The 27,265-nt window shown below is 45.0% G+C and overlaps 1 protein-coding gene across 2 annotated transcripts in view; it reads left to right on the forward strand.

Moving 5' to 3' along the window:
- The window catches only part of LOC139226653 (dynein axonemal heavy chain 9-like), a 285,314-nt gene that overhangs the window by 241,370 nt on the left and 16,679 nt on the right, over window positions 1–27,265 (forward strand). For both annotated transcript variants that reach the window (XM_070857558.1, XM_070857559.1), the window contains exon 21: window positions 82–471. In XM_070857558.1, coding sequence (XP_070713659.1) covers window positions 82–471 — 390 coding nt within the window. The remainder of the gene's footprint in view (window positions 1–81; window positions 472–27,265) is intronic.

Raw genomic sequence — 27,265 nt, forward strand, 5'->3', positions numbered from 1 at the left:
CTTATAACACTGCTGTGAAGTGCCTTGCGATGTTTTACTATGTTAAAGATGCTATATAAGTAAAGGTTGTTGTTGTTGTAGGGAGAATTGACGATGACAAGTGACATGGAGAATCTGCAAAATGCCATCTTCTTCGATCAAGTACCAGAATCTTGGAGTAAACGAGCCTACCCTTCAATGGCTGGACTAACCAACTGGTTTGTTGACCTCCTCAGCCGGATTAAGGAACTGGAAACCTGGACATCTGACTTTGCCCTTCCTTCTGCAGTGTGGCTGGCTGGCTTTTTCAACCCCCAGTCTTTCCTCACGGCCATCATGCAGTCTATGGCCAGGAGGAACGAATGGCCTTTAGACAAGATGTGCCTCCAGTGTGATGTCACAAAGAAACACCGTGAGGATTGCAGCAGCCCGCCCCGTGAAGGTGCTTACGTACATGGTCTGTTCATGGAGGGTTCACGCTGGGATTCTCAGGTACTCAAGAGGTTTTCTCTCGCTGGGTCTAATCAAGTTCTACAACTCTTCAATTTTTGTGAACAGATTAGTAGGTTAGGAACCAAATCCATTCTATTTGGAAGTTCAAGCCCTGTTTAATTAAATTGACTGAGATCGCTTAGGTCATTGCAGAATGGCACTGGTGGGCTGAATATACAGGAATCATAACAGGAATACGTTTAAAAGAAGCAACATCGCTTCTGGGCATTTTAACACAGTTGCTATCTCAATTCTAAATTTTCTTCATCAGACTGATCAAAGAGCCCACATTTTGGAAGGTTTAATGTAATGCAAATTTGAATGTTATTTATATTTATTTCTCACACTGCTACATACAGCAATCAAAAAAACTAGAGCAATCCTTGAAACATTGTGAAATTGTCTCTTGGGGTGACTGTTTTCTGCATTTTTTTCTGACATTGCTTTCTGGTGTCAATCACGGGTGAAATACAGCACTCTTCTTAAAATGCACAAATCCCACTCATAGCCTCGAGATACTGTGTGAGAGTTGCAAAACTGGTTACTCAGTATTTATCCCCATTTAAATCTTCTAGCAATTTTCTGTTGGATATAAATTAATAAACAAAAAATTAAATTGAAATTCCTGCAAAAGATAACAAGCAAAATTAATTCTCAACTATCCATTGATCGCACCACTCCCGATCCACTGCTATGCTCGTTACAACATATCCTAATTACAGGTTGAACTTCCCTTATCCGGAACCCTTGGGACCTGGCCTGTTCTGGATAAGGGAATTTTCTGGACGAGGGGTGGTCACATTAAATTGGATAGTACAAGTACGGAACAAGGGGATATCAGGGCTGGCTGGCTTGGGGCTGGGAGTGCGGCAGAGAGATCATGGTGGCGGGGGGGCGGGGGAGTCACTGGATCGCGGGGTCAGGCCAGCGATTGCAGCAGTCAGCAGCGAGGAAGGACTTCAATTTATTCACGTCGGAGTTCTGTGCATGCGCCACTCATTGGCCGGGAATGGTTCCGGACAAGGGGTGGTTCCGGATAAGGGAGGTTTAACCTGTATTTTTCTAACAAATTGTAGAGTGAATATATGTTTCGAGCGCAATAATTTATTAACTGGTTTGTTTGATGGATCATTCATTCATGTGATCAGAAGCTCAGGTTCCACCCAGTTCTCTAAGGTTCCTTTTTGGCGGATAAACAGAAAGGATAAAATAGGTGACTGGATCGCAAGTTTCAATGTATATACTCCAGTATGATGCATCAGTTAGACTATTCAATGCACTGCTCTGTCAATCTATCAGTACAGTTATCTATGGAACAATGAGGCGTGAATAAGTCAAGCTCAGCCTCTAATAAATCATAAACAGCAATGGAGTGTAGAACATACAGATGCCTAGGGGACATGGTAAATGTTACTCTAAGTGATACGCAACACAAGAATCCAAACAAGGGGCTCACGTAACATCATAAGCTATGAGACCAATGCCAAATAGTCTACGGATGTCAACTGAGTGCCAGAGTTGCCCCTGTGCCTTGACTTCATTTGAAGGTATCCATTATTGCTTATGTAGTATCATAGATTGGGCACAGCACGGAAGAAGGCCATTCGACCCATCAAGCCCGTACTGGCTCTCTGCAAGAGCAACTCAGCCAGCCCCACTCCCCTGCCCTTTCCCTGTAGCCCTGCCAATTATTTCCTTCAGGTATTTATCCAACTCCCTTTTGAAAGCCGTGATTGAGTCTGCCTCCACCACCCTTTCAGGCAGTGCATTCCAGATCCCAACCACTCACTGTGTAAAAAAAAGTTTTTCTTATGTCACCTTTGATTCTTTTGCCAATCACCTTAAATCTGTGTCCTCTGGTTCTCGACCCTTCTGCCAACGGGAACAGTTTCGCTCCAATTACTCTGTCTAGATCCATCATTATTTTGAACACCTCTATCAAATCTCCTCTCAATCTTCTCTACTCTAAGGAGAACAACCCCAGCTTCTCCAGTCTATCCACGTAACTGACATCCCTCATCCCTTAAATCATTCTCTTAAATCTTTTCTACACCTTCTCTAAGGCCTTCATATACTTCCTAAAGTGCGGTGCCCAGGATTAGACACAATACTCCAGTTGAGGCCGAACCACTGTTTTATAAAGGTTCATCATGCTTTCCATGCTTTTGTACTCTATACCCCTATTCATGAAGCCCAAGATCCCTTTTTTAACTGCTTTCTCAACCTTCCCTGCCACCTTCAATGATATTTGCACATATACTCTGGTCATGCACCCGCTTTAGAATTGCACCCTTTAGTTTATATTTCCCCTCCTCATTCTTTCTACCAAAATGTATCACTTCATACTTTTCTGCATTAAATTTCATCTGATGTGTGTCTGCCCATTCCACCAGCCTGTCTTTGTCCTCTTGAAGTCTATCCCTATCCTCCTCATTGTTCAATAGACCTGTACTGCCAAATTTTGTATCATCCACAAATTTTGAAATTGTACCCTGTACACCCACATCCAAGTCATTGATATACATCAAGAAAAGCAGTGGTCCTAGTACTGGCCCTTGGGGAACACCACTGTGTACCTTGCTCCAGTCCAAAAAACAACCGTTCACCACTCCTCTCTGTTTCCTGTCACTTAGCCAATTTCATACCATGCTGCCACTGTCCCTTTTATTTCATGGACTTCAACTTTGTTGGCATGCCTATTATGTGACACTGTGTCAAATGTCTTTAGATAATCCATGTACACCACATCAACAGCATTGCCCTCATCAACCCTTACTGTTACAGCATCAAAAACTCAATCAAGTTGGTGAAACACGATTTGCCTTTAACAAATCCATTCTGGCTTTCCTTAATTAATCCACACTTGTCCGAGTGACTGTTAATTTTGTCCCTGATTATTGTTTCTAAAAGCTGCCCCACTACTGAGTTTAAACTGACCAGTCTATAGTTGCTGGGTTTATCTTTACAAGGATGTAACATTTGCAATTCTCCAGTCCTCTGGCACCACCTCCATTTTTAAGGAGAATTGGAAGATTATGGTCAGTACCTTCGCGATTTCTTTCTTCACTTCCCTCAGCATCTTAGGTTGCATCCCATCAAGTCCTGGTGATTTATCTACTTTAAGTACAGCCAGCCTTTCTCTTACCCTCTCTTTATCAATTCTTATCTCATCCAGTATCTCCTTTACCTTCTCCTTTACTATGTCTATGGCAGCATCTTCTTCCTTGATGAAGACCGATGCAGGGTACTCATTTAGTACTTCAGCTATGCCCTCTGCCTCCATGCATAGGTCTCCTTTTTGGTCTCTAATCGCCCCCACCCCTTCTCTTACTGCCCAGTCACTATTTATACGCCCATAGAAGACTTTTGGATTAACTTTTATGTTGGCTGCCATTCTATTCTCATGCCCTCTTTGCTCCTCTTATTTTCTTTATCACATTTCCTCTGAACTTTTTATATTTCGCCTGATTCTCAGATGTATTTTCCACCTGACATCTGTCATACCCGCTTTTTTCTGCTTCATCTTACTCTCTATCTCTTTCATCATCCAGGGAGTTCTGACTTTAGTTGCCCTACATTTCCCCCTATTAGGAATGTAAATCAACTCTAACCAAACTATTTCCTCTTTAAAGGCGGACCATTGATCCATTTTGGTTTTGCCTGCCAATCTTTGATTCCAATTTACCCGGGTCAGATCGTTCTCATCCCATTGAAATTTGCCTTCCTCCAATTAAGTATTTTTTACTCTAGATTGCTCCCTGTCCTTTTCCATAGCTAATCTAAACCTTATGATACTATGATCACTGTTCCCTAAATGTTCATCTTCTGACACTTGCTCCACTTGACCTACCTCATTCCACTGAACCAGATCCAGAAATGCCTCCTTCCTCATTGGGCCAGAAACATACTGATCAAGAACACACTTCAGAAATTCTTCTCCCTCTCTGCCCATTGCACTATTATTTTCCCCGTCGATATTAGGATAGTTGAAGCCCCCATTATCACTATTCTATAGTTCTTGCATCTCTCTGTAATTTCTCTGCAAATTTGCTCTTCCATATTTTTCCCATTAGTCAGTGGCCGAAAGAATACACCTTGTAGTATAATGGTACAGGTTGAACCTCTCTTATCCGGCACCCTTGGGACCTGGCTTGTGCCGGATAAGAGGATTTGCCAGACGACGGGAGGTCACGCCGACCCTAGCGTTGTCAGCAGTACGGTAAGTTTTTAATGTAACGGTTCATTTTGGACAGAGACACCAACTCTGGGTGCAGCGGGGTCAATGTGTACCTGTGGGGATCATCAGTGAAGTGTCGCTATGAGCTGCAGGTCAGCCGAGAAAGATCGGCAGTGTTTACAGCGGAGTATAAATCCGTCCAACTGATGTAAAGTCCAATGTGTGATCTTGAGAGTTTGTTTTAGATGAGTGATCTTCATTGTTTTAAGCATTAATTCAGAGCCTGCAATACTTCAGCCAACTTTGTCCGCTCAACTACAAAACGTGCCAAATCGTCAATATCAGTTTTTAAACAAATTTTAAAAGTAATCTAAAAGCTGATATTGAGGATTAGGCATGTGTTAATCTGAGATGTGTTCAAGGGGTAATTTAATGTGCACTGACTTTACGGCCAAGATTTTCCTCTTTGGGGCGGAGTTCTCGCAGAGCAGGACTTCTGCCCGACTCTCCGTATCTGCCCCATCTCTGACCTCCTTTCCCTAGCTCAGAGGTCATCATGTTGTGCACAGCAGGTTCCTGGGGGAGAGACCCACCACCATGGGGGAGCCCACTCGTACAAAGAGAAGAATGCCAACATTACTGCTGTAGCACCAGAAGAGCCGGTGAGGCATCTAAAGTGGTAGAAGTACCCCGAAGGTCAGAGGTGATGTCCCACTAAAGGCCTCGGCCGAGACTATGGACTTCACCAGGTAAATGTTGGGGTCAAACAGAAGGGACGTGCGGCCTCCACTCTGCTCCACAGGGGCCCCTCAGCGCCATTACGACTACTTCCAGGGTCATTGCAAACACAGGCAGACACGAGGTAAATCGCTGGTCAGCCAGGCCCTGCCCACCACTTCCTGACCATCATTTACATGTGGCAGAGGCCATCAACGTTCCTGGTGAGGGCGGGAAGAGGCAAATATGGGTTAGGCAGTGTCAGCGGCCTATAAGTGTAGTGTTGCTGTGAAGAGGTTACACTTCGCACCACCACCGTGGTTACAGTGTAAATGCAGCCTGAATCGAGAGTCAGAGCCTGACATGATACCCAAGCAAAGAGGTAGTTCCATTCGGCTTCACTTTGGAGTCGGATCGGACTTTAACACTCAGTCTGAACGTCACAATTTTAGTATCAGTGTGAAGCTGAAACTGTTCTGCACTGGCATTAAACTTCCCATGAGAATTCACATAAAAAAATTTGAAGGATTTAGTAGCAGGTTGGACGGGCTTTGATCAATGAAAAACAGACAATGTTATTGGGCCTTTCTTATGCTTAAGATTCTTTTGCTTGAAGTGCAACAGTTGCTTTTCTTAGACTGTATCTATTGGTGGAGCCACTTCTTCAGTCGTTAATGTAAACCTGGCCATTTATCTCATGTTTAAACAATGCACACTAAATATGGAAGATTGCATATAAATAAAAAACAAGTGGATGTTCCTTGACATTCCATTCTCATTATCTCTGCATAGCATTCAGCAACCCAAAGCTTTTATTTATTCACTCTGCAGTATGCAGATTAACACAATTCTTCTGAAGGTTGCGGTGTGGAATGTGATATTTGGGAGCACTTAGCAAACAATCTGCACAGCAACAGCAGCATTTCATCTTGGGTATCAGATTAAATATTCATGTACGTTGGTGGAACCTTGCATTGCCGCTTTAAAAAAAAATCAAAGCTTAATAAGACAAAAGCAGCTTATTATGTAATGAAATGCCCCGGTCCCTGCTCAGGAAATTCATATTCTCAACTCCAAGCAATATAAAATTTACCTCTACAAATAGCGAGCTGACCTCTTATTAGCCAGCAAGTGCTGAATATAAGCATAGGACTGGTAGGTGGTGGAGTGGATTTGGCATACAGCTGACAGCAGGCAAGGCAGCTTTGGTCTTGTGTTGTTAACACTATGCAATATCCATCATGTCACCTTTCATTCATTCTTTTCTCAGGTCCAATTTCTACCTTCATTCATGTTTTTTTTCATTGAGATGTTATCCTGACTTCTGCCTCTTGACCAATTAATTAAAACCAAATGTTTGGGCACTGTTTCCAGATACTCCAGTGGATTATAACCGATGGTTTGATTGTGAAAATTGGTGAAAGTATCTATTAGCTTTTTAACATTGCCCGTGAAACCAAAATATTTCCGTACATTTGAATTTACTACCAGTTTTTGCACCAATAAGTCATCTGTTGGTGAGTCTTCTACTCATTAGAGTGAGGGATATCAGTGCTGGAGATTGAAATATTTTTTCATCCCAGGCCAGATAGAGCACAGTCAGATGCAAAGTAAAGGTCTCCTGTACTCTTCTCAAACAATGTACCTTAACCCCAAGCTCAGACAAGCACTCTCTACTGCTCCAGTGCCAACTATTCCATTTCCCACATTGGCCATCTGAGTGCAGTTCAAATTGAGCCAAATGATGACTGAGTTGAACAGCGTTGTCTAATTTTAACATGTTCCAATTAAATAAATCCCAGGGATTAAGGGGTCAAGTTTCAGCCTGAGTTGCTCCAATTGTTTGGGAGCAACTGGTTTAGAATGGAGTATCTTAGAAATTGCAATTCTCGGCGTTTAGTTTGCTCCAGTTCTAGTCAGTTAGAACAGTTTCATTTTGGAACAGATTTTTTTTTCAAAAGGGGGCGTGTCCGCCCACTTATGACTGTTTTGAAAGTTTAGGCAGTGAAAACTTACTCCAAACTAACTTAGAATGGAGTAGGTCTAGATTTTTGTACGCTCAGAAAAACCTTGCCGACACTTTAGAAATCAGGCGTAGGTTACAAATCAGGCATAGGGAATGGGGGGGGGGGAGGGAAGTAATTAAATCTTACAAGTATTCAACAGTCTTACTTATACAAATAAAGAGCCATCCTGAATAAAAAATTATAAACAAAGCAAATACAAAATATTGAATATTCCTACCTGTGTGAAGCAGCAGCAGCCTTCGAGCTGCGGTGCTCCAGGCACGCCTTCCATGTAGGAGACAGGGGCAGCACCAGTGACTCGACGGCAGCCCAACAGCAACGGCAGCAAGCAGCCTTCGAGCTGCGGTGCTTCAGGCAGGCCTTCCTTCCATGTAGGAGACAGGGGCGGCATCAGTGGCTCGACGGCAGCTGAAGACACAGCAAGCAGCGTTCAAGCTGTGAGGGAAGCTAAGGCCATTCGGCCATGCGATAGGGGTGGCGGCAGTGGCTGATGGCGGCCGAAGACACAGCAAGCAGCCTTCGAGCTGCGAGGGAGGCTGAGGCCATTCAGCCAGGGACAGGGAGAGGCAGCCAGATAGCCAGTTTGAAACTTAAATTTGTAATTGCAGAATGGGTGCTGCATTGTCAACACCACAGATTATGCAATGGTTCGCCAGCAATTCACTGTATAGGAGACAATTGATTAGAGCTCACCGCACCAGGAACGTCATTGCCCGTAGGCTGATGGGCAGGAGACCTTACCTATGTCGGCAATATCGAGCCAGGCGCTCATACCTGGACATGAGCGAGGCTGATTCTGTCAAAAGGCTGCGTTTCCGCAGAGAAGTTGTCGCTGAGATCTGTGATATGTTGAGGGCAGATTTGCAGCCCAGAAGCAGAACGCCCAACTGCCTTGTCTGTTGAAGTGAAGGTAACAGCTGCACTTGCCTTCTATGCCTCGGGATCGTTTCAGGCTACAACTGGAAATGTGTGCGCCATCTCTCAACGTGCAATACATGCCTGCGTTTACCAGGTCATGGCTGCACTGTATGCGTGGAGGAATGACTTCATCAATTTCCCAATGACCGCACAAGCGATCCATGAGAGGGCTGTGGGCTTCTTCAGGATTGCCGGCTTCCCAAAGGTACATTGCTGTACCCACATAGCCTTGCGAGCACCTGTGGAGGATTCCGAGCAGTACAGGAATAGAAAAGGTTTCCACTCTATCAATGTGCAGCTCGTGTGTGACGACAAGCAGCGCATCATGGCAGCACCAATGATGCGTTCATCCTACGTGACAGCGTTATACTTGACATGTTTGAGCAGCATCCAGAAGGGTAGAGCTGGCTACTGGGAAACAAAGGGTACGGCCTGACCACCTGGCTCATGATGCCCCTACGCGTGACACGGACAGAAGCTGACCGTCAATACAACATGGCGCATATTGCGACGCGCAGCATCATTGAGAGGACCAATGGCATATTGAAACAGCGTTTCCGATACCTGGATCATTCCGGAGCCCACTTGCAATACTCTCCTCAGATTGTCGGTCACTTCACTGTTGTGTGCTGCATGCTCCATAACTTAGCCATCATGAGGCAGCAGGAGCTGGTAGTGGAACTAGAAAACCCACGTGAGGATCCAGTGCCTGATGATAGTATTTTAGAAGAGCTGGATGAGGATGATGACGACGATCAGGAAAGCATGCAAGTGCCTGATGCTGGAGCACGAGGTCGGAGGAGGGCCGTCCATCGTGCTCCTTTAACGATTGCTCGAGCCTTGTGCCAGCAGCTCATCCGTGAACGCTTCAATTACTGATGCCTGAGGGCTCTGTGACCACTGTTGTGCATGGACATGTTTATTCTTTGGAGTTGTTCCTACGTTGTGTATTGTTAATGGAAGATGATTCAGTTTTAATGAAAAAATATTTTGTTGAAAAGTTAACGTCACTGTAATAAAATATTTGTTGTATCAAACTTTACTTTTTAATATGACACTTGAAGATCACTTAAAAACTTTAAGATCACTTATAAACTTGTAAAGTTACAGAACAATTTCAATGTGAAAAATCTTACACTCTTAAGATCACTTAAACTTCAAGATCACTTTTAGGTGCAAAATTAAATAAGTTACAAAAAGTGAGAGCATTTACACGATAAGATCACTTAAAAACCCTAAGATCACTTATAAGTTGTAAAGTTACAAAACTTACAAAACAATTTCAACTTGAAAAACGCTACTACAGCTACATCAAGAACAAGAACAAAAGCAGCAAAGAAAGGCTGCAACCATGTCTCATCCACATCTCAGTGAATGTTCACTTCTTCATGGGGGTGTCATTTGATTGGCCGGGCTGTGAGACCTTATTGCAGCAGCTATCTCCATGAGGGCTTGTGCCGTCGCTTGTATGCCCTCCTGATGGCCTGTGTCGTCGATTGCACTCCCTCGGACGTTCCCTCCCTAAGTTCCCGTGTCATTACTGCTATTTCTCCCGTCAGGACCGTCACCACTTCGCCCACTGCACTGATGCTACCGATGAGTGATCGGGTAAGCTCATTGGTCTCCATACCCAATATCACAACTTGAGCCGCATCTGTTGCATGCTACATCTCAGGAGAGTGTGTCTCCAATCTCCTCCTCCTCTGCCTGGGTCTGCCTCGTGGCACCACTGCACTGGGAGGCGCGGGCTGGGACTGTGGGACGCTCGATGTTCCAAACGGCACCACTACATAGGGAGGCGCGGGCTGGGACGGTGGGATGCTCTGTGCTCCAGACGGCAGTACTAGAGAGAGAGGCATGGGCTGGGACGGTGGGATGCTCTGTGCTCCAGACGGCAGTACTAGAGAGAGAGGCATGGGCTGGGACGGTGGGATGCTCTGTGCTCCAGACGGCAGTACTAGAGAGAGAGGCATGGGCTGGGACGGTGGGTGAATGGGTGTAAACTGCTCCATTATATCACCAGCACCACTGAGACCCGCAACATCGGAATCAAAACCATGGAAGGTGGAACCAAAACCTATGCAAGCGGTTGAAACTTTGATGCCCCTTAATGGGGGCTCATAAACATTAATTTGAAGCTCTCCCCTGTAGACATTTCAGACATCGCTACCATCATCCAGTCTGGATTGTCCGCACCTGGTTGTACTAGTTCTTGTTCTGTATCTTCAGGATCCTCAGGGTTGGCATCATCATCATCATCATCATCATTATGTTCTGCAAAATACAGCAGAACAGTCAAATGTTTAAGAGCAAGGGAGGGGGCAGGGTGGGTGGCATGAGTACTCTCACACATAGCAGGCCAGGCAGCAGGTTGATTTGAAGGGCTATGATGCATTTTCATGGACTTACCCTCTTCCTCGCGTGCGGGCCCAGCTTGTGCTGTACTGATTGCTTTTCTCCATGCATGACTCATCATAGCAGCTACCCTCTGTTCCAAGGGTGTCAGTGGATGCAGATTGGGCGTGCCTCCTCCTGTTCAAGTTGCTTCCCTTTTGTTGTGGGCCAATTTCTTCTGCAAAGATTAAAATATAACCTTTTACAGAATGCGTCTTTCTGCAGGGTGGGACATACAGATAGTCACGTTACAATTATAATTACTTTAAAAAATGAAAATATTACTTACACTAACTACTTAACCAAGGTCATGCCATTTCTTTTTACACTGACTTCCAGATCTAATGGTATGTACCACTGCGCAGTAATCTTCTGCAACTTGGTTCCAACGTTTCTTCATTTCTTTAGGTGGCACTTTTATGCGACCTCTGTTGCTGGTATCTAGCTCCTGCCATCTCTGCTCACTTACGTTGACTAATATCTCCACTTCCTCATGCAAGAAATTCTTTGTTCCTGGTGGACATTGTTCCATCGCTGTATTGAATTGACATTCTTATTTTTCAAAACACACAGTCCTTAATTTGCATGCACCTATGCAGCACTTGCTCTGGAAGTTTAGCAGTGAAAAGCAGCACTCACTGATTTCAGCAGGTGATTTATTCAACAGTGCTGCTAAAAGCACTGCTTCAGACACAAAATAATCACCAAAATTCAATCCCAAGCCTTTCCAGAGGTCCACGAGACAAATCAACACTTTTCTTTAAGTTCCTTTAAAAATGGCCGAGTGCCAATGTTTCTGGGCTACTGCGCGTGTGCGCAGGGCTGCCTGCACGACATTACCTCATTTGACTTAGCCCCGCCCCCCTCCACTTGCAGAATCGGCGCGACTCTGTGGCTCCGCCCCTCGGTGCTGTCTGCGCGCCGCGTCGAGCTCCCAGAGTCCAGCAAGGAGTCCGAGAATTATGAGGTAGATTTTTGTCGTGCTTTTAGGCGCGAAAAATGGGCATCCATGTCGGGGCTATGCCGTTCTAGGCACGGCCTGAAACTTGACACCAATATGTGGCCTTCTGTTCCATGCTATCTCGGACCTGCAGCATATATATTGTTGTGTAGCAGGAGGCCAAATTAAAACACCAAACTTTATTGAATGGAAGGAAAAAAATAAGATTATTGATCTTCTTTCCTCTTACTACCCCTTCTAGTATCGTCCCCTTTCTATTGACCTCCTTGTATCCTTCTCCCTTATTTCATGTCGCTTCAAATGGTATTAAAATGTCTTTTGGCTGATGCTCCTCAAATCTCTTGCATGTTTATGTGTCTGATAGTAACCCTTCTGACTCATGGCCTTTGTACCCGAGACACATGTCTCAATCGTTACCATCCACATCATTTGTCCTCATAAGGGGCTCAATTTTCCCCAGTTATCTGAGCCGTTTTTTTGGCCTAAATTAAAGTATTCAAGTTTCCCCAAAGTTTCTGCACCAGCGTAACTCAGTTAGGTTAGGTTTTTTTTTGCGTCATAGGGGGCGTAACCTGATGTCTGCGCCAGTTTTTCAGATTTATGCAAGTTTGGCCAACTTACATTTTTCCTAGGACGACGTATGTGACCACTCCTAAAAAACCTTCTGGGCACTCAAGAAAAACCAGCGCACATAAAAAAATTGGCACAGAAAGAAGCCATTATTTTTATGTGAAATCTGGAAGCCGAACTGAAGGGATGACAAGCCTTACACTATGCAGCAGCTTCAAAAGAAGCCCGGGGGTGGGGGGGAGGATTGGTGTTTGCCGAGCCCCTGAGTCCAGGCGAGGGGGCGATGCTGCCGGCCGACCCTCGAGCCCGGTGAGGAGACGTTCAGTCAGTGGTGGGGTGGTACTTTGAAAAAGAACTGCATTAGACTTCGTTGCCCCAAATATCCCCATTGAATGCCTAGCTTCCCGTTCTAAGTCAGCCTATTTCGCATGCGCAGACCAGGGGGACGTTGACCTTGGGGAGAGGGAGAGGAGAGAAGCTTTAACTCCTTGTCCCGCTGTTTTGAGCTTCTTGCAAAGGTATAATTTAATTATGGGGGCAAATTGACAATGCCATACCTCGTGCAAGCCTTCTGCATGATGGTGCTGCGGAGGACACAAATGATTTGACGTCATCGCATGAGGAACCTCAGAGCACATAGGATGTTGGGAAGGAGGCCTTACCCACGTTGGGTATATCAAGATATACCTGCACCTGAGTGATGCAGATTGTGTGAGAAGGCTGTATTTCCATAAATAAATCGTAACCGAGATCTGTGAGTTAATAAAAACAGTCCTGCAACCTGGAAGTGTCAGGAGAACTGCTTTGACAGTTGAAGTGACGTTTACAGCTGCACTTTCATTCTGTGCATCTGGATCGTTCCAGGCCACAACTGGGGATGTGTGCGCCATTTCTCAACAGCAACACATAATCTGCATTCGACAGGTGACTACTGCACTATATGCCCGGAGGAATGACTACATAAAGTTCCCCATGACCGCCCAGGCAATGTGTGAAAGGGCTGTGGGCTGCTCCAGGATTGCTGGCTTCCCAAAGATTCAGGGCTGCATTGATTGTACCCACATCGCTTTGTGAGCACCTTTGGAGGATTCCAAGATGTACAGGAACAGCAAAGGCTTCCACTCCGTTAATGTGCAGCTCGTGTGTGACGACATGCATCGCATCATGTCAGTTGATGCGAGATAACCTGGGAGTACCCATGATGCGTTCATCCTTGCTAATTATTTTTTTGGTGTAGGCAGGGGCCAAAAAAAATGGGCATAACTCTTTCAATAAGCCAAAATACGGCATTGGGGAAAATTGAGACCAAGATTTTGTTGCCCGTTTCCTCTCAGTGATAATATTGCATGTTCAAAACACATTGAGGGGCAGGGAAAAATAACCAAATTTGTTCTCCACTATCTTAATAGACAGACCAATGTTTGTACTTAATGGCAGAATGACTTCTGAATTCAATTGTTGCCTTATTTATAGATTTTTTTTTTTACCTACCCTTTTATATTTGTTGTTTGTTACTATTCCAACAAAGGCTGGATCTGTTAAACCTACTGACCAGTGGCTCGAAACCTTGTGATAACTGAACAATGAAACTGTGTTTGAGTTCTCTGTCATTCTTTGTGATAATTAACCCCTGTTGACTGAATGGTGTCCACTGAGATGGTTGATGTGTCTGTTGTGGTGTCACGTTGCTATGTTGGATCTCCTTGCTGGCCTGCGATGGAGTAACTGTGATCTCTCTGGAAATACACAATCTTTCTCTAACACTTGGTGTCACCTGTCACTCTACAATCGTGGCAGCTCCTGATCCCTAATTCTAAATTCATGAATGCTGCCGATGTGTCTGGCTGATTTATACCTCCAAAAAATTGTCTGCCATCCATTGAGGGGAATTTATCCTTCCAAAAGAACATAAGAACATAAGAAATAGGAGCAGGAGTGGGCCATTTGGCCCCTCGAGCCTGCTCTGCCATTCAACAAGATTATGGCTGATCTGAACGTGGACACAGCTCCACTTCCCTGCCCGCTCCCCATAACCCTTGGCTCCCTTATCATTCAAATATCTGCCTATCTTTATTTTGAATATATTCAGTGACCCAGCCTCAACAGCTCTCTGGGGTACAGAATTCCAAAGATTCCAGACCCTCTGAGAGAAGAAATTCCACCCCAAGCACATCAAATGTTGAGCTGATGACAAAATGGTCCTTCAGCATCTCAGGGAGCAGCTCCTCCGATGTGCAGATACTTCTTGTGTTTGCTACTCTAACTGCCTTTAGTACTGTGCACAAGGTCCTATCAAAATGAGCATTTCCTAAGAACATAAGAATTAGGAGCAGGAGTCGACTATATGGCCCTACAAACCTGCTCCAACATTCAATCATGGCTGATCTTCGACCTCAACTCCACCTTCCCGCCCGATCTCCATATCCCTTGATTCCCCTAGATTCCACAAATCTATCTATCTCAGCCTTGACTATACTCAACAGTGACAATGACAGGAATGTTGAAACTATGGTCTGTGGATCACCTACGGCACACATGTGCTGGGCTGTCCAGCCCCCAAAGCCCCAGAGACGCAGCTGCTTGTCATCTGCGAGTGACATGGAGCTGCACATTCAAACTGTAATGCCAAATTCGAAACCATTTAAATTTGTGGGCATAAGTACATGTTATGTGTATTCCTTTTTTTTGTATTTTATCATACGCAGCCTGTGGGGCTCCTTGATATGGAATGAAATGATCCACTGAGATAAGTCTGTTTGGATGTTAATCCCGACATACCATGTTGACATGATCTGTGATGCTTTGCTGAATGTAATGATGCACTGATTGCAATCTGATCGGCATCCAAACAACACCATGACACAGCACCACCAGTGGCTACTAAGGTCACTTCAACCCTGATCTTTTTTGCTTTGGGTTAATTGCAGGAATTCTGCATTATGAGGCGAGTATCTTGTAGTGCTAAAGAGGGAAGTCTTTCTTGCACACACCTCCAGTAGTATAGTGTGCATTTCACTAGTCGCCAACAATGAGGTGCATGGCCATATGATCACTTGCACTGTCACTTCATATAGTTCCTGCACACTGGGTTCATTTCAGCCTGCACTCTTTCCCCCCTCCCCCCACACCCCACCCCCAACCCTATCCCCTTTTGAAATTATCTTTTCTAACAGCTGTAGTGATTTTTGTTCCAATCTAAGCACTTCCCTTTTGTTATGTATGCAACTCTATGTCACCAATATTATACTGCCACCAGAGGGCGTACCTGTTGGAGTCCCAAGGGATCCCAGCATCCTTTGGGAGCACTGTATATAAGCAGGCCTCCCATGCTGTACCAGCATTCTGGAGTTAGAATAAAGGAACTAAGGTCATACTTACGCATGTCTACAGTATTCAGTTACATTACTTTATTATGAACATAGCACCTTTAAACTGAACCAACACCACAACAGGTCGAAGCTGCACCGGGAGTTGTGAGTACTTATGCAAATGAGATGACCCAGGAAAATTCATGCTCTGAGCACACTACACTTCAGGCAGGATTTGTACCAGTTTTTCAAATATTCTGGATTGAATTTTGCTAGGATGTGATAATCTACCCAAAACTGTGGACTGGATTTTTCAGTGCTGTCCGCCTCTGTTTTCGCCCCGGAGGCACAGCAATGGTGGCGGTGAGCTCTTCTGGGTGGGCGATCAGCTTCCAGCGCCCCACCGGGGACTTCGAGGCCGGGTTCGGCGGGCCACGGAGCATTACCGCCTGGAAAAGGCGAGCCGGTGTGTAACGCCTCTGGTTGTGACACCGGCTTATTTTTTGACTCACATCCGACCCATAGTGCCCCACAGTGTGCCGTGATAGGACTGCCTGTGAAAACGAATGGTCTGACCTATACTGGCTACAGTGAGGTAAGTAATGTCCACCTCAGGTAAGTGTGCTTGTTGTTTCTTTTTATTTTTTTGCAATTTATGTTTTGGTAGTGTGGGCTATGGATTGGGAATGTTTTTGGTGGGTTTTTTTCAGGGTTTTTTTTCTCCCCAGGCCTCTCTCAGAGCGCTCCCGGGGCTGCTATTTAGCTCAGGATTTTTCCTTACTCAACCGACCGAGCACCCTAAGAGAGGTGTACAACGCCTCCCTTAGCACTCCGCCCCATACTCAGGGCCCAGCTGCCCAATTTTTCTGACTGAGGCCCAAACTGTTCCCGGTGCATACTTTACTGTCCCGCCACCATTACCGCCCCAAAATGAACAACGTTGAAAATCCAGCCCTATATGTCTTTCAAAGTATTCCTATAGTCAATGAGACTAATTTTCGCCTTCACATCTGGGTGCTGGCTGATAATCTAGCAGAGCTGATTGCCCGCTCATTGTAAAACTTGCCCAATTTTCGCCCAATGGGATTAAAATCGGGCGGGTGATCTGCTTTGCCAGATTAATGCCCAGGTGGTGAAAGTGAAAATTACCCCCTATAAATGTGTTTCTCTCCCTCGGTGTGAAGACACGCACATCCTAACAGCTCAAAAAGATGGGTTCCCAACCAAACATATTTGACCTGATTAGTGTCTGATTTACAGGAAGTGACACATAAGAACATAAGAACATAATAAATAGGAACAGGAGTAGGCCAAATGGCCCCTCGGGCCTGCTCCGCCATTCAATAAGATCATGGCTGATCTGATCATGGACTCAGCTCCACTTCCCCGACCGCTCCCCATAACCCCTTATCCCCTTATCGTTTAAGAAACTCTCTATTTTTGTCTTAAAGTTATTCAGTGTCCCAGCTTCCACAACTCTCTGAGGCAGCGTATTCCACAGATTTATAACCCTCTGAGAGAAGAAATTTCTCCTCATCTCTGTTTTAAATAGACGGCCCCTTATTCTAAGATCTTGCCCTCTAATTCTAGTCTCCCCCATCAGTGGAAACATCCTCTCTGCATCCGCCTTGTCAAGCCCCCTCATAATCTTATACGTTTCGATAAGGTCACCTCTCCTGAATTCCAATGAGTAGAAGTCCAACCTACTCAACCTTTCCTCATAAGTCAACCCCCTCATCCTCAGAGTCAACCAAATGAATCTTCTCTGAACTGCCTCCAAAGCAAGTATATCCTTTTGCAAATATGGAAACCAAAACTGCACGCAGTATTCCAGGTGTGGCCTCACCAAAACCTTATATAGCTGTAGCAAGACTTTCCTGCTTTTATAATCCATTCCCTTTGCAATAAAGGCCAAGATACCATTCACTTGCTGTACCTGCATACTATCCTTTTGTGTTTCATGCACAAGTACCCCCAGGTCCCGCTGTACTGCGGCACTTTGCAATCTTTCTCCATTTAAATAATAACTTGCTCTTTGATTTTTTTCTGCCAAAGTGAGAGTCACGGGCGAAGGCTAGCCGCCTCTCATCAAAGCAGCACATCAGTCAAAATAAAATATAATGTGTGTATACAATGACAGGAACTGAATTGGCAAATGGAAACATAGAGAGGACCTGGCGGTGATGATAATTATGGTGGGAGCAGAGCACTGTCACGCCTCAAACAGGAAAATTCTAACATGCACGCTTCTTAGCATTAAATTTAATTTGACTTTTGTCAGCCCAATTGAATAACCAATTGAAATTTGTTGTATTCAGTCTGGTTCAAATCTCCCTGAGAGACAGTGTATGCCACACTGAAGAAATAATTATCTCAGTAGGTCACCTTTGACATTAAAAAAAATGCTCGGATCATGTCAGAAGAAGCATTGCTAACATTTATGGGACAGTTACGCATCAGATTGGTTGAAAGCTCCGCAGTTTGAATAATGAAGGCAATTTGAATGCAGCCTACATTGTATTAACGTGGTAATGTTTTTTCTGCAGTACTATAGATTAGCTTCTTTACAATGTTGCTGCTATACAAATCTGTGTAGAGCCACTAAATGATCGTGGATGGAATCTATAGCCATTACTGATACTGCCATTTCTGACATTCCTGCCTTCGTATATACGACAGGATTCCACTATGTTTCTTGTGCTGATTTGCTTCTAATCAGTTTGCATACTGAGAGACGAGAGTATTGATCAGCTGGGTTGGAAAGAATAAATCGGATCTGATAGTAAAAGTAATATTGATCTTCGAAAGAAGATCAGTGCCCTTCCGAAATGTACACTTTTCCCTGGGGACAGACATGTGCTTTCACTGTAGACACATTTCTAGATTTTGACCTGTCTGATTTGGTTTCAAATGCAGAATCGTAATGCAGGCTTGTAGCGTTGTTATATCAGATTCAAATTCCCAGAGCCACATAATGCACCTTTTGACTTCTCTACCTTGAGGATTTCCACAAAGGATCAAAGAGTTACCCCTCTATTTGCTGTCTCCAGTTTCTGTTGTATAAATATTTGAAGTGAGATGTGATACTTTTTTTTGTGCTGGCATCAGAAAAATTGGGTCAGCTCACTCAAATTAGACTGTGCAGCCCATCGAATGAATTCGAAAATTCTGTCTTTTTAAAAAAAAATTAACCTATAATAACATTTAATTGAGATTACTGGAAATTAGGTTACACAAATGATTCAGGGGGTTTAAGTGAACGTATATTGACAGGTTATATAAGATATATTAATTGCTTTAGAAATAACTGAAACTACATCACAGAAGTGTCAGATCAAACATTGCCACTTCGTTAGATGTGAAGGGACATTGACACTGGCACAAAACAGTGAGATTTACCTTGTCCATATACCAGAATCTGATAGTGTTTAAATACTATGGGAAATATGACTACTAAATCCTCACTATATGCAACAAATATACATTATTTAAATCCAATTAAGTAATGTATATTCTTTGAAGAGTGTAAGATAAATCTTCCTTTTTACCATTACAGATTTAGAATGGGATTTACCATTTATATCTAAGGTTTCATATACAATGGCTAACTTAGCTCTCTTCAAACTGACTCATTTATTGATTATTAACCAATCCAGGGCCACAGATAACACTCAGCGAAGTGCAACTTGCCGCTTACTTGCCTGGGGCAGGCAATGCATTAACTGACACTGTTTTATTTAACTACCTCTGCAATAAACTGATTAGTATTATTGCAAGGTTTAAGTATTGGTTATAAAAGTAAAAGAAAAAGGATATTTAATATCAAATTAAAGCCATCGCAACAATAATTGAAGTGCATCAGACATAGATGGGTGTGTAGCAGGATAATAAAGTTAGATTTGATGTAACAGTACATCTGAGCATGGCTGGGTTTTGCTCAGTAACAGCACAACAAAGTTGCATTCACTGTCCAAGATTACAGTACAGACTTAGCAATGTTAAGTTCATAGCATGCACTTAATGTACTACTGCTATGTTTCCAATATTAAGACTGTGCTTTTGGTATGTGATGGTAGATTCATATAACCTCTCTCCTAGAGGAGCAGATTGTTGTGGCTTTGAATACTATCGCCTTCCTCTGGGATTCACTTCACCTCTAGGGGTCCTGCAGCACAATCATCCATGAGCATTACCTTCCTTTTCTCTTCCAGGCATTAGTCAACCTCGCACGTACTTTAATTCTACGCTGTGCATTTTTCTTTCAACAGTCTCAACATTCAAAGATCAACTGGGGCCCTCTAACAACCTTCTGAAAACCTTCCAATTTAGGTGAAGGAGGGCTGCCCTTAAATTTCTTAAGATATCACACAGGAAGTCCCACTCCAAATGACTTGACCAATCAAAATGGTCAATACAGCCACGTCGATCACATTCAAAGGATGTCACTTAACTGAGCAGACACGCATCAGAAATCGTAAATGACAGATGTTAATTAAAAATACTTCCAATTATATCTTCTATCCTTTTTCGCTTCACAGTGCCTAAATCATGAGAAGGAGACAAGACTCTAAGAGCAAGTTATCTTTCAAAGCTTCATTAAGGGCTATCTGTCCACCATCTATGATGTGTCAGTTGTCTTCCCCTCAGCTCCAGTTGGTGCAAGGATGTTAATTAGTTTCACATGGCTATACCAGAATGCCTTGCATTTCATCGGAGATATCCCAGAACGTGGATTATGAAGATTAACTCACTTACAATACTCTGCCCGATTGTGCAGTTAACAACTAATTCTGGGAAGATTTAATTAGACTGTTAGCACGTTTCAAAGGTTCAAATTTGTGACATCAACAATCGAGCACTTTATACACTCATAAAATATGTAATCATATATTACGGCGTCCAGATTCTGAGCACAATTTATTTCTATAATGCACACAATTTGCAAGTTATGTTGCTGTTTTGAATTGGCAGTTTGCATCTCCTGTCCCCATCGTGGCTGCTGTAGTTTGTTGGCATGTGATCTGATTCTTTATTTCACGACCAGAGGACAGAGCTGTTTCACAACACTAACAGTGCTAGTAATACTTTACGATCATTAGGCTGGAAATTCGGTGATTTTGCGACCAGGTTTTTGATGCTATTTCACCTTTTTTGGTGAAAACTCGTCCGGTGGATAATTCGGTGAACTTTTGCGGCGGTGGTTTTCAAATTCCGCTGGAGAGAGGACCGCCACGTGCAAGCCTCGAAATATCACTTTTGTTAAGTCCTGACTCTAATGTACTGACTTACACAAGACACATGCTGAAGTCAAGGTCACTGAGGACCTGCACCTTTAATTCCAGTTCTCCCAGTGCTGCACTTGCCTGAGACCTCCCTTTATATACCACAGTGGGACAGGTATGGAGTGTCTCCTGCAAGTGCACCCTGGTGGTAAGGTATGCTTATTGTTACAGGTCATATCCAGTTACAGTCATGTATAGCATGGTAAGATACAGTTATACACAGTAATGTGAGATACATGACATCAACCTCCCCCAAGGTCTTATTGCCTTTATAGATTCAGTCTCTCAGGTGGTCTGCGCTCTCGCGTGGAGCATCTTAATTGTGGTTCAGTTGTTTGCCTTGGTGCCTGTTTATCGTTCGGTGTGATTGCTGGTATCTCGCCTGGGCTGTCTGTTGAGATTGCCCTTTCCTCAGGTTGTTCCACCTGTCTGTCCGCCAGGTGTGGTGTGAGTTCCACATTGTAGTCTGCCTCTGGTTCTTCAGTGTTATCAGTGAATCTAATTTTTACTTGGTCTACATGCCTCCGGCAGGTTTGGCCATTGTTCATTTGTGCAACCAGTAGCCTGTTTCCCTCTTTGTCTGTTACTGTCCCTGCAAGCTATTTGGGACCCCGGCCATAGTTTAGCACAAACACTTTGTCCCCTATCTCATTCCACCTCCCCCTCGAATTTCAGTCATGGTACTCAGTTAGCTTTTATCGCTTAGCCTCAACAATTTCATGCATGTCTGGGAGGATTAACGAGAGCCTGGTCTTTAAGGTTCGTTTCATCAATAGTTGCGCGGGGGGAACCCCAGTCAACGAATGCGGACGAGATCTGTATGCCAGCAGCAGTCGCGACAGACAGCTCTGCAGCATGGGACCTTGGATTCTGAGCATGCCTTGTTTAATGATCTGCACTGCTCGCTCCGCCTGTCCATTGGAGGCCGGCTTGAAAGGTGCCGTCTTAACGTGATTTATACCGTGGTCAACTATAAAATCGTGAAATTCTGCGCTGGTGAAGCACGGACCATTATCACTGACCAATATGTCAGGAATGCCGTGCATTGCAAACATGGTTCTAAGGCTCTCCACAGTGGTGGAGGTGGTGCTCGAGTTTAAAATGGTGCACTCGATCCATTTTGAAAATGCATCAACGACTGCGAGGAACATTTTGCCCATGAATGGGCCCGCATAGTCTACATGCACCTGCGACCACGGTTTGGTGGGCCAGGGGCTTAGGGGGGGCCTCCCTGGGGGCATTACCGAGTTGGGCACAAATGGTGCACTGACGGACGCAGAGCTCCAAGTCCACATCAATACCAGGCCACCAGACATGAGATCTGGCTATGGCCTTCATAAGGATGATCCCCGGGTGCTCGCGATGGAGCTCCCGGACAAACGCCTCCCTGCCTCGTAAGGGCATAACTACTCGGCTGCCCCACATCAGGCAGTCTGCCTGCAGTGAGAGTTCATGCATGCACTTATGGAAGGGTTTGACCTCCTCGGGGCAGGCATTGTGAGCCTCTGCCCAGTCACCGGTTAAAACGTATCTTTTAACTAGAGATAATGTGGGGTCGCTGGGCGTCTAGGCTCTGATTTGGCGAGCCGTCATGGGCGAACCTGTGGTTTCAAAGGCATTGATTGCCATGACCATCTCACAGTCCTGTTTGTCAGACCCTTCTGTGGTCGCCAGGGGTAGCCTGCTAAGCACGTCGGCACAGTTGTCTGTGCCTGGTCTGTGCCTTATTGTGTAGTTGTAAGACGCCAGCATGAGTGCCCACCGCTGAATGCAGGCTGAGGCGTTGCCGTTGATTGCCTTGCACTCGGATAGTAGGGACGCGAGGGGTTTGTGGTCAGTTTCTAATGCAAACTTGGCCCCGAAAAGGTATTGGTGCATCTTTTTGACACCGTACACGCACGCGAGTGCCTCCTTCTCAACCATACCGTACCCGCGCTTCGCCCGCGAAAGTGACCTGGAGGCATACGCAATGGGCTGCTATTTACCCGCATCATTGACGTGCTGTAAAACGCACCCGACCCCGTACGCTGACGCATCACACGTAAGAACTAACTTTCAACCTGGGTTAAAAAAGGCTAAAACACTCTTGGAACATAGAAGGTTGCGTGCCTTATTGAAGGCGCGTTCTTGGGCATCGCCCCAAAACCAATCCCACCCTTTCTGAGTAGCACGTGGAGAGGCTCCAGCAACATGCTCAAGTTCTGCATAAAGTTCCCAAAGTAATTGAGTAGCCCGAGAAAGGCGCGCAGTTCCGAGACGTTCCGGGACCTGGGAGCCAGGCGAATCACTTCAGTTTTGGATTCGGTTGGGCGGATTCCATTAGCGGCAATCCTTCTGCCCAAAAATTCAACCTCGGGCGCGAGAAACAGACTCTTGGATTTTTTAACTCTTAGTCCTACCCAATCCAATCGACTTAGTACTTCCTCAAGATTACGGAGATGAGAGTCGGTGTCCCTGCCCGTGATGAGTATGTCATCTTGAAACACAACCGTCCCCAGGATGGACTTGAGCAGACTTTCCATGTTGCGCTGGAATATAGCAGCTGCTGACCTGATGCCGAATGGGCATCGATTATACACAAAAAGGCCTCAATGTGTGTTGATGGTGGTGAGTAGCTTAGACTCTTCGGTCAGTTCTTGCGTCATATATGTAGATGTGAGGTCAAGTTTTGAGAAAAGTTTTCCTCCAGCCAACATGGCAAATAGGTCCTCTGCTCTGGGCAGCGGATATTGGTCCTGTAGGGAGACTCTGTTTATGGAGACTTGTAATCCCCACAGATTCGCACGGATCCATCAGGCTTCATGACGAGGATGATGAGGCTTGCCCAGTCGCTGAATTCCATGGGAGAAATTATGCCTTCCCGCAGAAGCCGGTCCAGTTCGTTTTCAATCTTTTCCTTCATCACATAAGGCACAGCTCTAGCCTTGTGATGGACCGGTCTGGCATTCTGTGTGATGTAGATTCTAACTTTAGCCCCTTTGAAGGTGCCCACACCTGGCTGAAAGAGATGTTTAAAGTGGCTTAGAACGGTTGAGCAGGAGGTCCGTTCCTCTGACGACATGGCGTGAACATCATCCCATTTCCAATTAAGTTCTGCTAGCCAGCTTCTCCCCAACAGGGCTGGGAGATCCCTGGGGACAATCCACAGGGAAAGTCAGTGCACCATCCCTTTGTGTGTGACTGAGAGCATGAAGCTGCCAAGGACTGGGATGATTTCTTTAGTATAGGTCCTTAGTTTGGTGTCGATCTTTGTGAGTTTTGGTCTGTTGCTTTTGTGTGGCCACAGCTGTTCAAATTGTTGAACACTCATGAGGGATTGACTGGCCCCCGTGTCCAGTTCCATGTTGACGGGTGTCCCGTTGAGTAGAACCCTCATCATAATTGGAGGCGTCATGGTGTAAGGACAGTGGACATTGATCGTGTTAACCCGCTGTACCTCGGCGTCCCATGCACTGTTCCAACCGTCTTCTGGTCCGCTTTCTGACCCTTCCGATTCGTATACCAGCCGAGCTGCTGTTTTTCTGCACATGCGAGCCAGATGCCTTGTGTAGTTGCAGTTTCTGCAAACGGCATGCTGAAATCGACATACCCTGGTTGAGTGCCTTTCCCCACATCTCCAACACAGACCGTTTCCATTGTTTTCGAAGGATGAGCTGCGTCTGGCTGATCTGCCTTGAGCTTCTCTCAATCTGTTGTTGATTGCTCGCATTGTGGGTTGATGAGGTGTGATCGGCCGTTCATGTGGCCCTTGATTTTGATGGCTTCTGGCGCCACTGTCTGCTGTTGAAGGCCTGCTCTCCTGCCTTTGTCTGTGTGTGGGGGTAGCAGTTTGTTTCACAATGTGAACCCCTTGTTCCGATGCCTCGTTGGTTGTCGTACCCGAAGTCTAGATCAGCCTCGTTTCTTCTTCGCCTGCCAAGAACGTCTGTGTGACCAGTGCTGCTGCCCCTAGAGTCAAGTTCTTAGTCTCTATAAGCTTTCGGAATATACCTGCGTGGCCTATTCCTTCAATAAAAAAGTCTCTCAGTACTTCTCTCCTTAGTACATCGGGGAACTCACATGAACTAGCCAGCTTCCGAAGTTCCGCCACGAAGTCGGGTATGCTTTGGCCCTCACAGCGTCTGTAGTTGTAGAACCTGTGTCTTGCCATGTGTAGGCTGCTCGCTGGCTTCAGGTGGTCTCTCACCAGTGTGCTCAACTCCTCAAACGACTTGCTTGCTGGTTTCTCGGGTGCCAGCAGGTCTTTCATTAAAGCGTATGTTTTCGAGCCACAGCTGGTCAAGAGATGGGCTCTTTTCTTGTCTGCCTTATCGTCGCCCAGCCAGTCTTTGGTCACAAAGCTTTGTTGGAGCCTTTCTATAAAGTCATCCCAATTGTCTCCAGCATTGTATTTCTCATCTGAGCTGTTGGTAGCCATTCTGTGGATTCTGTGATCCCGTAACTCGTCGCCACTGTTAAGTCCTGACTCTAATGTACTGACTTACATGAGACACATGCTGAAGTCAAGGTCACTCAGGACCTGCACCTTTAATTCCCAACTCTCCAGTGCTGCACTTGCCTGAGACCTCCCTTTATATGCCACAGTGGGACAGGTATGGAGTGTCTCCTGCAAGTGCACTCCTGGTGGTAAGGTATGCTTATTGTTACAGGTCATATCCAGTTACAATCATGTATAGCATGGTAAGATACAGTTATATACAGTAATGTGAGATACATGACAGCTTTCGCCAAAAATGTTTGGTTTTCCAATTTATTTTTAGGTGTTTTTCCGCTCTCCCTAGGCCCAACTCTCAGCGGTATCTGCCTCATGCTAAAGTTGGCGAGGATCGAGGTTTGCGCCATGAATCCTCATGCAATGCTGATTTTTACCGCTGCGCAAATTCAGTTTGAATTTCAGGCCTGATAGCAATAGCAAAGCAATAACGGTAATTTTGGCAATAAAAATACCGTTATCACTGAGAACTGAATTTCCAGTCCATTGTGTACTGATAGTGGTATGTAGCCAACAGTGCAGAGTTATACTGTCATTTCTGCACTATTCTTTGGCTAGAATAGCAAACTGCATTCACCATAATCTGAATATCGGTAGTTATTTAAAAAAATTTTAGTGTAGAGCCGTTGAGCTTTTTGCTAATGTTACAGGTTTTTTAAGTTTTTGAGTCGAAATTGCTTTGCATTGACACAAGCTAGTTTAACATCGGTTAAACTAAACCTGTGTTGTTTAATCGATAGCGCTGACTAGCCACAGGTGTGGCTACGGTGACACTGTTTTATCCACATGCACTAATTTTAGTAGAAGATGTCTTACACAAATACAGTTAAATGTACCTGTGTATTTACTTAACAATCATTTACACTTTGCGGCCTTTCTCTTTCACCAATGTTTGGAATTCTGGCATAGGCTTATCAGACATAACACATCTCAATGCAGCTTCTAGGTTTTTGTCCAGCAGTAGCCAGCTGTACTTTGACTTCATCAGAACAATTGAAGGCAATGGAATGGAATAACGGGCAGGGTGTAAAATGGGCTGCTGAATTGCTGTCGCCCATTTCGCGCTGCCAATTTCAATCCCACTTTAATGTCTTTTCATGTATAAGGTGCTGAAGTTGTGATCAGAACGATTAATGAGCTTCATGCCTTACATCTGTATCAAGGTTGTTCGCAAGGGAACTATTGTCTTAGTTCTCTGCTTTGCCTTGTACATGGAGCTCCTTATGTGTACGCACCAATTCATTCAAATTTATCTAAATGCACGTCTCTCTTTTTGTTCGTTGCTACCCAATTCGAGACATTTCATGGGTTACTTCTGCACTTTCACAAGTACAAGCATTCAGCTTCTGGATCACAAGATAAATACTCGACCCATCTTAGCTCCTTCATCCAGAAAGACCTTGCAGTGTCCACCATCACAGCATCTAACTGGCTCTTGAATAATTCCAGGGTTTATATCTTTACCTGGAAGTCTATTCCATGTGCGGATTGCTCATTCTGTGGACAAAAAAATTCCTGACATCAGTCCTGAATTTGCCTTTCACCATTTTGAACCCATGTCACTCGTGCTACTGCCATGGTTTGATTTGAAGTAATGTTCCAAAGTCACCTTTTCCATATTCTTTATGATCATATATATGTCTTCAAGATCACCTACTTTCAAGGCTAAAAGCCCAACGGGCTGAAGTTGTCCCTCTTTAAAGCCCTGCTAGCACCTCCCGGGAGTGCTAATGGGGCCCAATGGCGTTATCATCTGGGGGATGCTCCAGAGAAATTACCCGGGAGGTTTGGGGGCGCTGTGCTGATAGTGGCGAGCCCCGCGATTAGCGCCCCGGGTCATCGGTGTGCATGCCGAAACCTTACCGCGCCGACCTCTTTACGCCCTGCGGGGGAAATTGCCCCGCAAGCTGCGAGGTTGGCGCGGGCCGATGTCAGTGCCAGCTTCACT

This window comes from Pristiophorus japonicus, chromosome 16 (genome assembly GCF_044704955.1).
Source record: "Pristiophorus japonicus isolate sPriJap1 chromosome 16, sPriJap1.hap1, whole genome shotgun sequence".
Taxonomy (NCBI): Eukaryota; Metazoa; Chordata; class Chondrichthyes; family Pristiophoridae; genus Pristiophorus; species Pristiophorus japonicus.